Consider the following 17,013-nt stretch of genomic DNA (forward strand, 5'->3'; position numbering starts at 1 on the left):
AATTCTGATGGATATCGTCGATGATTAACAATATCTTAATCATTAGAAGTGATTTTTCTAAGTAGCAGCTTGTCCTGGTTACACAAATGCTCAATAGCATTTAGTTTAGCACACTAAATATTTAAGGATAGCATAAAGAACCAGTTCATAGATCACATCAATATTGCAAATGCCATTCGGTTTGACGTTAATCAAGCCTTCTGCTTAATGAAATATGAGTCCATAAGATGCAAGCTTCATATCAGTTGCTTGGTGTATGGAGAATTCATTTGATCATTTCCCCGTTGCCTTCTTTAATTATTTGTTGCTGCTTGCAGTATTCCGTTCTTAACAGAAGACATTTATATGGCACTTCCTGAGTTAGATCCTTCACTTATGGAGCTGCCAAAATTCCTATCTGAATATCCATCGGCATTGCTTATGATACAGCATGCAAAGTAAATTTTCTTTTGGCACATTCAGAGCTTTTCTTTCTTGCACAACTCCCAGCATTGTCCATTCGCGACATTGCACACAGTGCAACGTCACCAATTCTTGCTGGGGGAAAACTGCATCTGAAGTTGGGAACTGATTCCTGGAGATGCTGGACAAGTTGTCATCCAAAAAGAACACGCCATCAGATTGTTTACATGGCAGTCTAGGTCTAGAGTAGGATCTGTACAGGCATTAGGTGCAATTTACTCAAAAGGCTTCCTATTTTTTCGGAGTGCCGCCTCTTTTGAGCTCTGTATATCTGTCATGTTGGTTATTTCATTGTTGTATCTTCCTGCCTTTGAAGTTTTCAAGGCACTTGCCATTTTAGAGATGTAGCCATATTTCCTTTACCTCACTAACCATTTCTGTTCCCTGTACAAATGATAGGCTTGTATTTGTTGATGTACATTTACTGTGAATACCCTTATTTATTTGATATTTTGAAAAATTATCGAAATCAGTCATGTTGTAACAAATGCAACCATTCAAGTTCTCCTACATTTGTTCCACTCCTCAAGTGTAAATAGTGAGCCAAGTCTCATAGTTCGGCAAGTGTGCTCTTTCTTGAACCTGGTTCCAAGGATTGATGAGTTGCATACTTCATTATGTGATCTGTATAATTGTGCTTCAGTTATTTTAGCCCTAACAGCAGCTTACTGTCTTTATTAAAATACTTCATTTTTATACTTATCCATGGGGTCAATTTTAGCTGAAAGATTTCGATAGTCTTAGTACCCATTTAGAAATGCTTTGTCAATTTAAGATAAAAAATATTGTTTGAAAGATGGGGCATTTACTTACTATTTGGTTCTCTTTTAATTTTCCTTCCCTTTCATGCGTTGGATTGGACTCAAAGTTGCTTTAATGAAAGATCTGTACCAGTATTCCCTTTACTGCAAAATCCTGTTTAGGCATTCGTCTTTCAACACAGCTTAAATAAATGATGTAACCATATCTACTTATCTAGAACAGGCGTAAGGGGCAAACGGTCAACTTTTTGAAAGATTTATTGTCAACCTCTTCGCTACACTGATTCTTAAGATAATCATCTGATCTCATTTTATGTGATGCTTTTAGTCTACAACTTAACGACTCAATACTGAAAATAATCTGATAAAAAAATATTGTTTGAAAGATGGGGCATTTACTTACTCTAGAGTTTTTGGCCATTTTTGTTTGAAAGAGACTAAATATGCTTAGGGTTATATTTGAGGGACCAAAATAAACCTACCCTCAAAGATAAAGATAAGGGACAATATTGGTCGAAAACTCACTTACTCTACAACTTAACGACTGAATACTGATTATTTTCAATTTCTTGTTAGTTGTAAAAACGTATGGTTTTTAGTCTTCTATTTAGTTTGTTATTATGTAAATTCATAAAAGTTTAAAGAATTATTTAAAGTCACGCTGGAATCTGAAAATCAAAATATTCAAACTTTTTACACTTCCTAAGCTGCAGTGGAATATCCTATTTTGGTAGGACAAAATAATGTCCTTTAATAGTGACATTTAAAGTCTTTTGCTTTAATAGTGACAAAATAATGTCCTATTTTAATCTTTTGCTTCAAGCTAAAAAATTGGTTTTTCCTATCTCCACATCACTCGGTGCCAGCTCCATTAGCAGGGAAAACAGTGGGCATAAGTTAAACTGTTGGCTTTGGGGATGTTGTCACTTTAAATGTGGGGGTCCTTTGTCCAATAAAGCAATATGGGCTCTATATAAGATAAAAACTTGTTAAAAGTTGGGAGTGGAGGAGATAAAAAGAAGCAAAGTTAAATCAACTATTGGATAAGCCTATAAGCTCCTCAGACTGGTTTATAAGTATTTTTTGGTTTATCTACGCGTTTGGTAAAATTAAAAGTGCTTATAAGCCAAAAGTCATAAGTTGGTCTCCTCCAACTTATCAAATTTCAGCTTATAAACACTTTAGATTTGACCAAAATATTTATTATTCTATCTCTAAAATACTTCTTTTTAAAACAAAACTCTTCGTATACCCAGTTCTTCAGCTGCTTATTATTAATTTCAGCACTTTTATCCAAACACGTAACTGCTTATTTTTTAAATTAACTACAACACTTAAAAATGCTTTTCAACACTTAATGCTTATCAACTACTCTAAATCAGCTAAGCCGAACGGGCTCTATATCCATTAAAGCATTGTTGTTGCTATAGGCATGACTATTAAACAGGCCACCAGTAATTTCACCTCATAAAATGTTAATCTAAAGGAATTCATACCCTCATTTCTCATGTTACATCCCAAATTGCTCATTCGTTCATACATCCAAAGGGTCATATATACCAGTGAACTATGCGAATTAGGACAAATATGCCTGCCGTTAATAGTTTGGCACATATATGTCTAATCCGTCCAATACTTGCTCATTCATACCCTTAGTTTAACAGAATCACTATTTTGTCATTTTTAAATAATTAATAATCGGATCCAACCAAAATCTGTTGACCCGCCCTTATTTCAAAAATATTTTTTGATATATTATTTTTGTTTGATTGAGAAATTGTGTGATAATCATATTTATTTATTCGAGTAATTTGATAATAAGTTTTTTTTCTGTTATACATCATTTCGGGAAGTAATCCTACTAAAAGTAGCAAGTGATATTTATTTATTATTTTACTAACATAATATTCGATTAATTTGTGCTTTCTTCAATCATTTTACCATCTATTTTTATTTTTCTCGGTGGTGCTTGTTATGAAATAATATTATTTATAAAATAATTAATTAATAAAAATGAAAAAGAAGTACCACTATTTTAACAGAGGTGCTTACTATGAAATAATATTTGTTATGAAATAATTAATTAATAAAAATGGAAAAGAAGCACCACTGTTTTAACAATTTATTACTTATTTCATAACAAATTTGTAATGCAGAAAATAATCCAATAAAATAATAATCAATCATATAATGATCACTTATCTAAACAAAAAAAATGGATCCATCGGGTTAAGTTATAGTGAACATGGAGTTATTTATATTTGTATTGGTGAAAAATAACAAATAGATTGTGAGAAAAATAAAAATAGATGGTAAAATGATCGAAGAAAGCACAAACTAGTTCGAATATTATATTATTTAAATAATAAATAAATATTACTACTTTTAGTAAGATTACTTCCCGAAATGATGTATAACAAAAATAAATTGATTATCAATTATTCAAATAAATAAATATGATTATCACACAATTTCTCAATCAAACAAAAATAATATATCAAAAAATATTTTTGAAATAAGAGTGGGTCGGGTCCTAATAGATCGGTTTAGCAAATTTGGGTTTGGGTCAAGTTATTCATTACTAAAGAAAGACAAAATAGTGGTTCCGTTAAACTAAGGGCATGAATGAGCAAGTATTAAACGGATTGGATATCTGTACCAAATTATTAATGGCGGGCATATCTGTACTAATTCGCATAGTTCACTGACATATATGGCCCTTTTCCGTTCACTCAATCTGGCATCTCCCGACGTTAAGTGACTAATGATATTTGAGTTGGAGCGATAAGTCAGTATATCTACTATACGTTCATTAATTAAAATATGTGGATGGTTAACTAATTAACATGTTGCAGGATTAAGCTCGCTAAACCTAATTAAAAAAAGGATGTTATCCAAACGCATTTGAATCTGGAGGCTTCTATAAGACTTGCTAGCTTAAAGGACAAGAATTCTTGAACCCTCTTGCTAAATAAACTGAACAAGAAATTCTGTTTATACTATAATTTCTATGGAAATTCTTGGACAAGAAATTATTCCATATTAGCTTCTAATGTAGGACTTGTTGTAACAGAAACAACCTCACATTGCTGCAAATCAGCCAAGGAGAATGATCTCCAACCCGAGAAATTCCCACGAGCTAATGGCGATAAACAAGGAGAATTCAATCCATTACAATGGTTGTGATTGTTGTACTCTTTGAAATGAGGATTAAGGCGCGACACGAAAGGAACAGATGAGATTGTTGTGTTTTCACTAATGCTGCTAAGTACTGAACCTGATGATGAGCAACAATTCATAGCTGCTGCTAATGCTAATGTGGTTCTACTTGAATTTGTTACTCTTTTTGAGATTCCACCTCTGTTTTTGTTAGTATCCCAAGCTAAACCACAAGCCAATAGGTTTCTTCTTTTTCTAATATATGCATTTTCTGGCTTTGCTAAATCTTTTGTTGAGGATGTAGTTGAAGCTTCTCTTAAACTTGTGAATGATTTTGACTTTCCATTATAGAACCTTGAGATACCTTTTCTGCAAAAAATCACACATATGTTAATTGGAAATCTAGAGATAATATTTTTTCCTTATAAGAACCTACCAAAAGAGATGAAAATTAACATTTTTGGTAAAAATAGTAGCTCATTGAAATCCAGATCTATAACAAATTAGAGCACGACAAGAGGGCAGTGTGTGTATGCGGACGTTACACCTACCCGATATGGAGGCGGTTTCCGATAGACCTCGTCCCAAGAAGATTCAAAAAAAAATTGGAGCACATAAAGAAAAATTAATTTTCTAGGCATAGATTCCTACTAGAAAGGGTAAATCATGAGAATCATTTTGATAAAGCCTGGAACAATTTTTTTTTAAATTAAAAAACTGATTCTTGATTTCTCTCAAGTGTTGGAAGATTCTCACTTTCTCAAGAAATTGAAAATTCAAAAGGACAAAAAAATAGGAGACTATAATATTGGTGAATATGCTAAAGAATCTGGATTTCTTAAATAGTATAGTTGAATTCCAGCTAATTAGCAACCCCACTATGTTCTTAATATAAAAAATGATTAATAAACTAAGGAAAAACTTGGCTTTATCAATCAAATCAAAAGCTTTGATCTCTCCCAAAACAACACAGATAAACTAGAAGAAACCATTAAAAAAAGACAGAACATTAAAAGTTTGAAAAAAAGAAGAAGAGGAAAATCCTCGAAAAATTTAAAAGAAAAACTTCATCGGTTGCTGGATGATGAAGAATGCAATTTATTTATTTTTTCTTTGAGTGAAAAAGAATCAATTGTTTTCATCTAAAAAATAAGAAAAAACATGGACAAAATAAAAATAAAAAAAAAACAGATAAAAAGCTGTAAAAATTACCTCATTGGTAAAACTTCCTCTAGAGTTTCCATAGAATTCAAAGGACTTTTATAAGAACTCTGAACTTCCTCAGAATCATCTGTTTTTTCCATTGATCCTTCTGAAATATCACTATTTTTTCCAATAGAAGATGAAGAACTACATGAATTCAATGACTTTTCTTCATTAATTTTCTCTTCATAAAAAACCATCTTTATATTATTACCACAAAAAGAATTCTGATCTCCTTTAAATTTCTCATTTGGATTAACACAAACAGATGCTAATGCATGCATAAATCCAGATGAACCTTCAACTTCTCTTTTCTTCATTATCATACTCACAGACATTTCTTTTTTAATTTTCCTCAGCTTCAGATCACATAAAAAAAGAATTGTATAAGCCAAATATTGAATTAAGAAATATTGGAAACTATAAAAATGGGATTTTAAAGAAAAGGTTGGTGAAAGAAAGGCAAAATTTTAACATGAAAAAGCTTAGATCTTTGGGACAAGAAGGAGAAGAAGAGCAGAATAGAGGACACATATCTTGTTTATATAATATTGAGATGATAAGTTATCATTGGAAAAAAGAAAAAAGAAAAAACTTTGTTTAGAAAATAATTAAGAAACCTTAAAGATAAGTAAATAGAATAATGGGGCTGGGGTATATATATAAAAAAATATGAGTCTAAGTCTAAGTCTACGTGTAAGAGATATTCATATGATCAGATCACTTATTTTATAATTTTATATAATTTTTTAGATATTAATTTATAATCTCAGAAAAATGATAACTGCCCTAATATTATAAATTAATTTTTTTTAATAAGTATAAAAAAAACTACATTGTCAATGTTTATGAAATTCAGAAATAAATAGATAGTAAATGAAGAAAAAAGAAGGGGTAGGTCTTATCCTGAATCCTAATCCACTGATTGTCCTTGTTAGAAAAAAGAAATTTTAATTTTAAAAAAAGAGTACAAATTGAATAAATATTCAAATCACAAATAAAAGATAAGCCATTGGCAATGTCATTATGAGATGTAAATCCATTGGTTTGCGTTAAATAGTATAAATCCAAGAAAGGATATGGTTTACTATGCATCTAGTCAGCTTTACAGCTATTATTGTTAAGGATAAACCTGATCCGTATCAATCTTGTTGAGATGCTATATTTCAATAAATAAAAATCATTACCACCAAAATTAGAGTTTGACTTCGGGTGCAAGAAATATTTATGCAACAAAGTTGCTTAAAAAGTAATTACAAGGGAACTTATTTAATAAATATTAATTAATATCTCAGAACAAATAGTAGTAAGTAATTATGATATAACACATTAAGGACTTATTTGGTATGACAGATAATGGATAATTAATCCCGATATTAAATTTGAGATGAGTTTATCCCATGTTTGGTTGGGATAAAATCGTGGTATAACTAATCCCGAGATTAGTTATCCCGTGATTATAATTGTTTACCCTTAAAATTGGATAACAATAAACTTATAATTTGATTTTAAGGACACATATTTCACCTAATATCAATTGATAAATGTAAAGATTAGTAATAGAAATTAACAATAAGATAAAACAAACCGATGTTTGAACGGAATTCAACCCTCGAGCTTGAATGCCCTCGAATTGGTTGGTGCAAGAACATTTAAAAATATAACAAGCTGATGAACAAGAATATGAACTAAAGATAAGGCGTTATATTGCTTTTATGTCTTAGAATGTAAGATGCTTACAAAATGATTAGAACCCTCTTTATATAGTATGTGAATCCTATCTATGATATAATTCTAATTACGGAAGTAAATCCCATGATTAACCTAAACAACCGCCTTTGATTTGATCTGTTCCGAGATTTTCTCCATGATCTTCGGCCAGTCACGGATATCTCACTTTTCTGTTATTGCGCTTTGCTCGAAGTTTGCCCTATTAAGTCTCGATCGCTACTGGCCTCGATCTCGATAGGCACCTCAATTCTTGAACTCGATATCCTGTCCTCGTGCTTCGGTCTGATCCACTACGGGGCCGGCCTTCGATGCAACTCTCTGATCTCGATCAAATAGTAGAATCGGGTAGGCCCAATTTTAACAGTATACATACAGTCCCCTCGTTTCTTGGAATGTAATGAGAAGAAACGAATTGACCCTTCAATTTTGTACTTCGACCTGTCATGACGTCATTCTCGTGACGTAAGCGGCGGAAATGACTGAAATGTCCCATCAGTACAGTTCCCCAAGTCATTAATGAGCGTCAGTTAGTGGTCGGCCACTAGTGCCATTGAACCGTCGTCGTGGATCCCTTAAATAGGCCCTCTCTCTCATTGATTCAATCTTTACTTTCACTTTCTTCTAATCTCTTAAGCTTTTATGCCTCTTAAGTCTCTCCTTTCTTCAGAATTTCCAGGGTTTGATGTTAATCCCCTCTCAAACACCAAGTCCTGTCGTTTCCTTCTCTCTTCAAACTCACATAAAAATGGCAAAAACATCAAAAACCATTCTTCAAAAGGAAAAAGCTTCTTCATCGCGATCGGCTGACGATAAAACACCGGTGGCACCGTGCCTTGATGAGTGCGTTCCCGGGGGGTGTGTCCTTACTTCCGACTTTAAGGTCGAGAAAACTTTGTCGGTCCCTAGTCGATGCGAGTCAATGTCGAGATATATATGCTCGATAACTGAGAGCGACCTTAAGCAGGTAAAGGAAGACTGCCGTTGGGAAGACATAGAGGTGGTGATTCTGGCCCCAGAAGAAGACATCACTACTCATGTGGAAGGGTTTCTAAGTGTTTACACTTACTCTTTCACGCTGGGTCCTCTCGATCCCGTCATCGTTGATTTTTGCTGTCAATATCAAATAACCTTAGGTCAAATCCATTCCTCTTTTTACGAATTGTTATTCTGCTCCGATTCTTTTCGAGCAAAGTCGAGGGGATGTCTTTCACCCTCGACTATCTCATCAGGTTGTACATCCCCCGACACTATTGAGGAAGGTTAATAAGGCTTCAGCGTAGGGCTACCAAGGTGTTGTTCTCGAGCATAGATGAGGATAAGGATCGAGTATGGATGGGCCGATTCGTTCGAGTGAAGACTTCCGACCTAATCCCGACCGAGAAGATGCCATTTCCCGAGAAATAGAATATGAAACATAAGTACAATCCCACCTATAGCTTCCATTTATTGTTTTGTTTCCTTTGCTTCTTCTTATCGACAGCCCTTTCTACGATGTAGCGTTCTCTTGGATGCCCGGTGCAATTCTTAACCTCGAGAATTGGGTTCGGGACCTAACTTTGACCTCTTCGTACGCTGAGCGCTCATGGCGTGATTTGGCAAGGGGCCGATGGGAGGTCAAAAATCATGGTAAGCCCCTTTTCGCGTATTTAATGATTTTCGCTTAAATGTTTCTTTTCATACTCACTTGATTTCCTTTCATACAGACCTCAGAAAAGATGTTGTCATGAGGCCCCATCCGTGGAGGAGGAGGTTCCGAAACCGGCGAAGGATAAAAAGAGAAAAAGGGTCTCGACCTCCGAGGATCCAAAGCCCAAGAAAAGTAAGGCTTGTAAGCCGAAGACAGATACCGTCCCTCTACCTGTTGATGTAGCTCAGGGACTAAGAGAGGAAGAAGAAGAAGATGAAGACGATGGATCTGAACTGGTTGCCCGAGTGAAGAAAAACATTGAGGCCTCAAAGGCCGCTGAGTCGGTAAGGGTTGAAGAGATTCAGCCTCGAACCGAGGAGGTCCCGGAAGAAGGCCCGAGAAAAGTCCCCGAGTCATCGGAGACTGTAGATGCCTCTCGCCGAAATGAGCAATCGGTGGGTATGCCTGAAGGGGCCAGCTCTGAGGCCCTTCGAAATGAAGAGAACGCCCCAAGTGACTCGCTTGGGCAATAGAAATTGGCGATTCGCCGACCCTTCCTACATTTTTTGAGGGGGCAATTTAAGAAGCCCAGGCCATGGGGACCCCTATGTGGAAGGAGCCCACGGAGGGGAGGACCTCCTCCGTGGGTGTTTTACCGGGGTCGAAGATGCTGCCGACATGATTGAAGCATCAAGTCTCTTCGATGAGGCTCAATGAATCCTGAGTTGGGTAAGTCTCAACTCCCCTCATCGATATCACACTTATATTTACTTCTTCTTGTCTAATTTCCTTTCTTCTTTCTGCATAGGCCTTGACACTCTATCGTGATGCATTTCTCGAGCAGATCTAAGCCGATGCGGGGCCGATTTTCAAAGGCTCACGGAGGAGAGAAATGCCCTCAAACTTCTTAGCATGCAAAAAGAAGAGGAGATCAAGGACCTCCGAGCTGCATTGGCCACGACTTAGAAAGAGTAGACCGAACTGATTGAGCAGGTAATGAAAATCTTAGAATCTCAATGTATCAGTCCGGGGACGATGACTAATACTTTGATCTTACAGGTTTAGAAGAAGGCTGAAAAGATCGAACAGCTCCGTGAGGAGGTTAACATGATAAGGGCGGAGACCTTGGGGTGGAAACAAAACATGGACCGCCTTGCCTCGGAGAAAGAAGCTACTCGAGCCCAACTATCATCGGCCAAAAATCAGCTTCAAGGCATGAAGGAGGAAAGCTCAGCTCAAGCCAAGAAAATAGAGGATCTCGAGGCTCGGTTAGCCACTGAACTTGTAAAAGTTAAATCTGAGGCAGAAAAAGTAAAGGCTGACGTGGTGGCGATCATGGCCGTTTACCGATCTGATGCTGAAGTTGCTCAAGACCAAGCAAGAGAATCTGCCGAGGCCGCTCAAAATCGAGCTTTTTGGATTGCCGAGCATGTCAAGTTCCAGTCTCGAAGAGAGACTCTTGAGGAGATTCATGATCGTAGCTTTAACCTTGTTGCCGAGATCGAGAATGCGAAAGAGCTTGAGGCTGAATCCAAAGCATTGCTCTCTTATGATGATAATGATTCTGGGAGCGTGAGTGGATCCGAGAGCGGAGGAGATCTCGATGGCGAAGATGTAGCTCATGAGGAAAATTAGGCAGTTAGGATTTTTCTTTTTTGAATTTTTGCGTAGGATCCTGATCAGTCATTGTAAATATTTTCATATATAAAAGACCTATTTTCTCTTGGACTTGGCTTTATTTCAATTTTTGCCTCGTGCAAATTCTGTTTCGTCCACATCTTGAAAACTTTCTTAAGTACGAGGTTTGGGATATTTGATCGAAGTCAGACTAGTGTAGTCTTTATAATCGAGCGAGTACTTGCTCGAACTCGAAGTAGGATGACCCTTAGGTTTTAGTTGAGAGAGGATGACTTCTCGAACTCAAAAAATGGAATGGCCCTTAGGTTCTTGAATTAGGCCGATATGGCCTCAAAAGAATGACTCTTTTCCCTTTTCGGCTTAAAAATTTGATCATATTAAAATTTGTTATGCCTTAGCATGAAATAAGGTTGTTCGAGAGTTCGAACAATCTGGTACCTCTTAGGGTTTTCGAGGGTTGATGTTATCAGAATCCTTTATAATTTTGCCGAGGGTTGCCTTTTTAACCAGTTTTGTGAAGATATTAGAAGGCCTGTTTCATTACGGAATTCGGACATCTCCGAACCGTGGTAGTCTTGGTGGTAGCCTTTAATTTGGGATTTGCCTCTTGCGCTTATTTCCCGATTACAATTCAAATTTGGTCGAAGTGTCAGTCCCCGAGTGGGGTGGCCGTGGCCTATAAAAATGAGGGTTGCCTTTTCAAGGTCTTATAATCTCGAGGCTTTAATAAGTCGATTACATCGATTTCTTGGATGGCAGTCCCCGAGTATGGGGTAAGTTGTTTGAACTTCAGTTGTGATTGGTCCTTAAGCCTGTTTCCACAATAGATCAAAATTATGAAATCATAAAGTAAAAATTTCTTTAAGGCAGGAAATATTTGGCAAGGAAAAATACTTCTCTCAATATATTATACATGCGTACATGTTCACCTTTTGGTCTCGAGTAATCTACATGGGTGATCGCTTCAAACTCCACACTACTAAAAAGTAGGAAGAGAGGGTCGCAATAGCTTTTACCCAATATGAGGGTCGGGATCGATTTCCACAGGGAGCTAGGAATGGAGTCTAGTATCTATCTAGACTAGAAGTGTGTATTTGTTCCAAATGTCACTTCCATACATTTTTGGGTTTTTAGATTATAAACTAATATTACCAAGCTATTAATTGAAACTAGATTATGCTACGAGATAATTGTTAAGTTGTATCTAATGGGAAGAAGGGCACTAGGGTTGTGACATTACCTAGGTGGCTAATTGATGGGTAGAAGTTACTAAAATTCGATTGACATAATTGGGGCTTATGCTATAACCATTGCACAATTTTACCCACTCTCACACCTCTCGGTAGAGAGAGTGATTTTGTCCAATTGACTCTCTCGAGACCAAACGGGTAGGCAAATTAGCTCAAGCAACTAGGGTTCAAGTGGGGTAATTACTCTCTCGAGGTTTAACCCTTTAATTGGGACTATCAATTCTCTTGAGTCCATCCCAATTCCTTTTTGGGTCAATTTTAGAGACGTGGGCTCTCTTTCTCAAGAAGAATCAAGTCAACTTAGCACAAACCAGTATTTGCAACCACTAATTCATAGATTAAACCATAAAATTGACCCAAATAACAAACACCCATAGTCAATCTAACAATAGATGACAACACCCTTCAATTACCCACACTAGGGTTGAGCCAAAATCCTAGCTAATGGGTTTAGTTACTCATGCTTGAAGAAGAAAATAGAGAAATAGATGAAGAACAAGGCATATTAATTAAATGCTAAATGAAAATACAAGAATCTATCGTTAACTTGAAGCTAAGATGCCAAAAAATGGCTATAAATGAAGTTCCCACGAGCGCACCTAAGTTCTGGATATATCTTATACCCTAAAAATGATAAATTGTTCTATTTATACTAGGCTGGAAAAAGTAGACAAAAATACCCCTACATGGTCAGCGCGGGCCGCGTAAAATGAATTGTGGCCACGCTAGGCTTTTGGACTTCAATTCTGGGTTCTCTGACTTAGGCTCAGCGGATCGCGTAAAATGGACCGCGGCCGCGGAGGCAGCTGTCGCGGTCCGCACAACAATGACCGCGAACCGCATTGGCATTTTTCATCTCTCTGAATATCTCTTCCGCGGACCGCACAAGAAGGCAGTGCGGCCGCGGAACCTTCACCGCGGACCGCACAATGTGGACTGCGGCCGCGTTGCCTGAGGCCTGGTTTTTGTCATCTCTCTGAATACCTCTTCCGCGGACCGCACAAAAAGGCAGTGCGACCGCGAAACTTTCACCACGGGCTACGCAGTGTGGAATGCAGCCGCGTTGCTTTAAGCTTGATCTTGACATCTCTCTGAATCACCTAGTGCGGCCACATTCTATTTTGTGCGGTCCGCACTAGGCTTGTTTGCCCTCAGTTTACTTTGTTTCACTCCTTTTGAGCCGATCTTTGACATTTCGTCACTTTGTCGATCAAACCTGCAATCAAGCATAACTTATGAGCCCTTTGGGACTATTTTGTAATGATTTATAATCAAAGCATAAGCAAGAAGGAGCATAAAACTCGTTAAAATCTCTACTTATCAACTCCCCCAAACTTAAGCCTTTTCTTATCCTCAAGCAAATAAAATAAGACCCAACCCCTAAGGGAAAAATCCAAGTATTTTCAACTATCCTAAAATAACCTCAATAATCATCAATTGTGACTAACAACTGCCCTCAATACAAATGAATCATTAACAACATTTAAACTTTGAAAAACTATGGATCAAGTGTGACACAAGAGCATCAAGAGTTGACTCATTACATCAAAGAACTCTCTCAATTTACTTTGGCCATTGTGGAACCCAAACTCACACATCCTCAACTCTCCCTAAGCAAACCTCACCTTTTAGAGTATTAACACACAAACCGAGGTTAATGGGAATTCACTCATCTCTTCTCAAGGAAAGGTCACAAGTCCGGCTCTAAGTACCATATGCTTGCCCCTCATGTAAGTATCCTCTAATGTAAGCGTCCTTCAACTCAAGATCATATAGGGCTTTTGAGGAGTCAATGTGAAGGCTTTTGGTTCAGGGTAGGAAAGGTTTGGTCTAAATGGGTCCCATCTTCCCTTAAGCATTTCTTTTGATTCATTTGACACAATTCTCTTGACTCTTTGAGTATCTCACTTCTTTTTAAGGGGTTAGAGAGACGTCACTCTTTTTATTGCACTTCAAAGCGTTTCTCCTTTTTCAAAATTTTCCACACCTTTTTCTCTTTTGTTTTTTTGAATCCTTTTTATTCTTTTTCACATTGGGCTTTCTTTTTGTCTTTCTCTTTTCTTTTCTTTTCTTTTTCATTGCCTTCCTTTTCTTCGCTTTAGTACCTTTTACCACTTGTTCCTTCTCTCGTCTCTCCCCCCAAACTTAGACTTTTGCCATTGCTCAAGGGAATATCGGGTGCCGAAAGAGGGTATATTTTAGAATGGATATAGGCTGATAGTATTGGTTCTTGAAAGAAAAAGGTTTAAGGCTCAAAAGGGTTAACTAGGGAGTATATCATTGGTGGGCTATGGAATTGTTCAACTATCATTTGGATCAAGGAGAGCCTATAATCACTTCTCAAGCCAAATTTCACTTAAGATTTCGCCTCAACAGACATTCAGGGCAAGTTCTAGACCATTGGCTCGGAACTTGGACTCACAATTCAATTTCTCACCACACAAGCTCAAGGATTGTTTAAGACATAGAGTCGGGGACCCACAACAACCTTAGACACAATTTGAGCACACAATGGTCCCGAAAGACCACATGATGATTGTTTGGTCAACACAAGAGTCTCAAGGTCACGACTTTCACCATCCTAAACACAACGACTTGTCTTTGACCATGGGATAAAAGGCAACCGTGTTAGGCCCAAGTAAAGCTTTTCTTGAGGAAACCTTAACTACAAGCTACCAAAAATAGAAACAAAAACGGACTCAATCCCTTAAGAAGGTTGTCACGCCATCCATAATCGGGAAGAGTCACCCGGTTCACACAATATTTGTTACAACCCATATCTACATGTGTTAGTTCATGCCATATATTAGTTAACATAAATCCAAGAAGGAATTATCTTTTAGATGATAAGAAGTCAATCCTATTGGTCTTAAGTGATACAAGAGTGTATAAGGGTGATTAACCAGTATTAGAAGTTAAACGAATCAAGGATATTGTAACTCGTATTTTCAGGTAATCTAGCGGTGCTTAATACACTCAAGAGGTCATTTATTAAGGTATTTTAATCATATAATATCCGTATCATAAGTCTTGAAGTCAAACGAGTTATGAAACAAAAGTCGACAAAAGTTGTCGCAACTTAGGTTCATAATTTTACTTAAACATTGGGTCAAATATTTATAATCTTTTCTCATAATTTACAAGGAATTACGGGGTTATCTACCAACCAAATTAAATATCTAGGAGTCTAGTTTCCAACGCATTAAACCGTTCATCGATACAATCTCGGAGTAGAGAGATATTCGCATTTTCGCGAGACTGCGCCAAGCACCTCTCTATGGGGCCCACTAAGTCGGTTTAAGATATTTGGACCTATATAGGATGCCTCCAACCCGTTTTAAGTCATTTCTTTTCACTATTTTCAGACCTTAGAACCCTAGGAACATCCTCTCAAGGTTCTCTCAAGATTCAAGACCCAAAAAGGGGCAAACAACACAAATCAAGTGTCGGGAATTCCGTGGCGCTAGTAAGTCTCTTGTTCTTCTTGTTGTTGCTCATTTTTGTGTTGTTCCAGCTCGTGTGGGAGGTTGTTTTAAAGGGTTTATATTCTGTAAATACTCCCTCATGTTCTTAATATCAATCCTAGGTGATTTCAAGCCTTCTAAAGTGATCTAGTGCCGAAAAACACTAATTGATCGCTAGTTTCGCTTTTTTGTTGTTGTGGCAGCATTGGAGGGATATTTCATGGAAATTTAAGGTCAAATTGGAGTTGTTCTTTCTGTATAAAGGTAAGTAACCTCTTACTCTATATGTATTTAAGATTATCCAAGTTGCGGCTAAGCCATTGAAGCTAGAACTTGTGAGATATATATCGAAAGGCTTGGTAGTAATGTTATTGTTTTATGGACTGTTTTGCGTTGTTGTTGGGCTGCGTATTTTACTACTATCTTGTGGAGTTTTGGAGGAGTAAGGGTGTGGATAAACACCATATATATGTAGGGTTATGGGCTGATAGTTATCCGTAACATTTCCAGGTTGTTTGACACGACTACGGTGGTCATCGTATGTATGGAGTGATAAGGCTGTGTGTGGACTATTTTGGGATGCTCAATATGTTTATTATTGATGTTGTTTGGGCTGTTTGGTGACTGTTTTGAATGGTGTGAGGTCATATATATAGGGGAGGTGCTGTCCGTTTCATCGTAAAATAGGTTGTGGTCGATACATAATAGTTATGACGCTTAAATGATAACGATAGTATCATTTCTCTTATTGTAGACTAAGGAGTTTTGACAATTGCATAGCTTGAGATTGGGGCAGTATATACAAGGTATGTGAGGCTATCCCTTTCCTTCTTTTGCACGACTCCGATTGTATATAATGTAATGAACGAGCTTCCAAGATACTCTACTCTTAGAAGCTAGCAGTACTTACATTGTTTTCCCTCTTATGGAACGATTGATGTTAATGTTACTTCTCTTATTCTTATGTTATCAATGTTGTTCGTACTTCCTAAATCTTATAAGGTTCATAGTGAAGAGTTAGTCCTAATAACGTGTATAGAGGATACCGACCTTACGTCACTCCGAAAGGTTTAGAATGTGATTGCATGAGTCGAGCATGCATTATATATATGTATCTATTTTACTCTACCGAGCCACGCTATAGTTGGCCGGGTACGGCACCTATTGTGCAACCACTGATCAGTTGGGTTTTACCGAGCTCCACGTGGCCGGGTACGATTCTACCGAGCCTATTATGGCCGGGTACGATATGATGATGATGATGCCCACAGAGGCGAATGCTTTAAAGGTTTATGTATTTATACATATGTATCATGCATTTCATGTAAGTAGCCCTCAGAGGTACTAAGATGTTACAGGTTGTATATTCTCTATCCTTGCTTACATTACTGATCGTATTTATGGTTCCTTGCCTTACATACTCAGTACTTTATTCGTACTGACGTCCTTTTATTTGTGGACGCTGCATGTCGTGCTGCAGGTCCTGATAGACAGGCAGGTGCAGCTCCCCCACCACAGTAGACTGTCCAGTTCAGCGGTGATTGGCGAGATCCCTTCTCCGGACTTGCCTTGGTCTTGGTATGTAATTTTTGTTATAGACATTATGGGTATGTCGGGGCCCTGTTCCGGCTATGTTGCAACACTTATGTTCTTTTAGAGGCTCATAGACAGGTGTCGGCTCATGTATAGTTTGGTATGCCTTGTCGGCTAGTTTTTGT

At 37.3% G+C, this 17,013-nt stretch overlaps 2 protein-coding genes across 2 annotated transcripts in view; one reads left to right on the forward strand and one right to left on the reverse strand.

The window, feature by feature from the left end:
* The window catches only part of LOC107831172 (myosin-15), a 53,076-nt gene extending 52,126 nt beyond the window's left edge, over positions 1–950 (forward strand). The window contains exon 38 of the mRNA XM_075250375.1: positions 318–950. Within this exon, the coding sequence (XP_075106476.1) occupies positions 318–441 (124 nt within the window). The 3' untranslated portion in view covers positions 442–950. The remainder of the gene's footprint in view (positions 1–317) is intronic.
* Positions 951–4,200: 3,250 nt separating this feature from the next.
* Positions 4,201–6,104, reverse strand: LOC107831173 (protein OXIDATIVE STRESS 3 LIKE 1). The gene is made up of 2 exons (XM_016658910.2): positions 5,595–6,104; positions 4,201–4,751 (listed from the first exon to the last, which is right to left on the reverse strand). Exons 1-2 carry the CDS (start codon positions 5,921–5,923, stop codon positions 4,256–4,258), a joined length of 825 nt encoding a protein of 274 aa, XP_016514396.1. The 5' UTR covers positions 5,924–6,104; the 3' UTR covers positions 4,201–4,255.
* Between the last annotated feature and the right edge of the window lie 10,909 nt (positions 6,105–17,013).

Source organism: Nicotiana tabacum, chromosome 1 (assembly GCF_000715075.1).
Source record: "Nicotiana tabacum cultivar K326 chromosome 1, ASM71507v2, whole genome shotgun sequence".
In the NCBI taxonomy this organism is placed as follows: Eukaryota; Viridiplantae; Streptophyta; class Magnoliopsida; order Solanales; family Solanaceae; genus Nicotiana; species Nicotiana tabacum.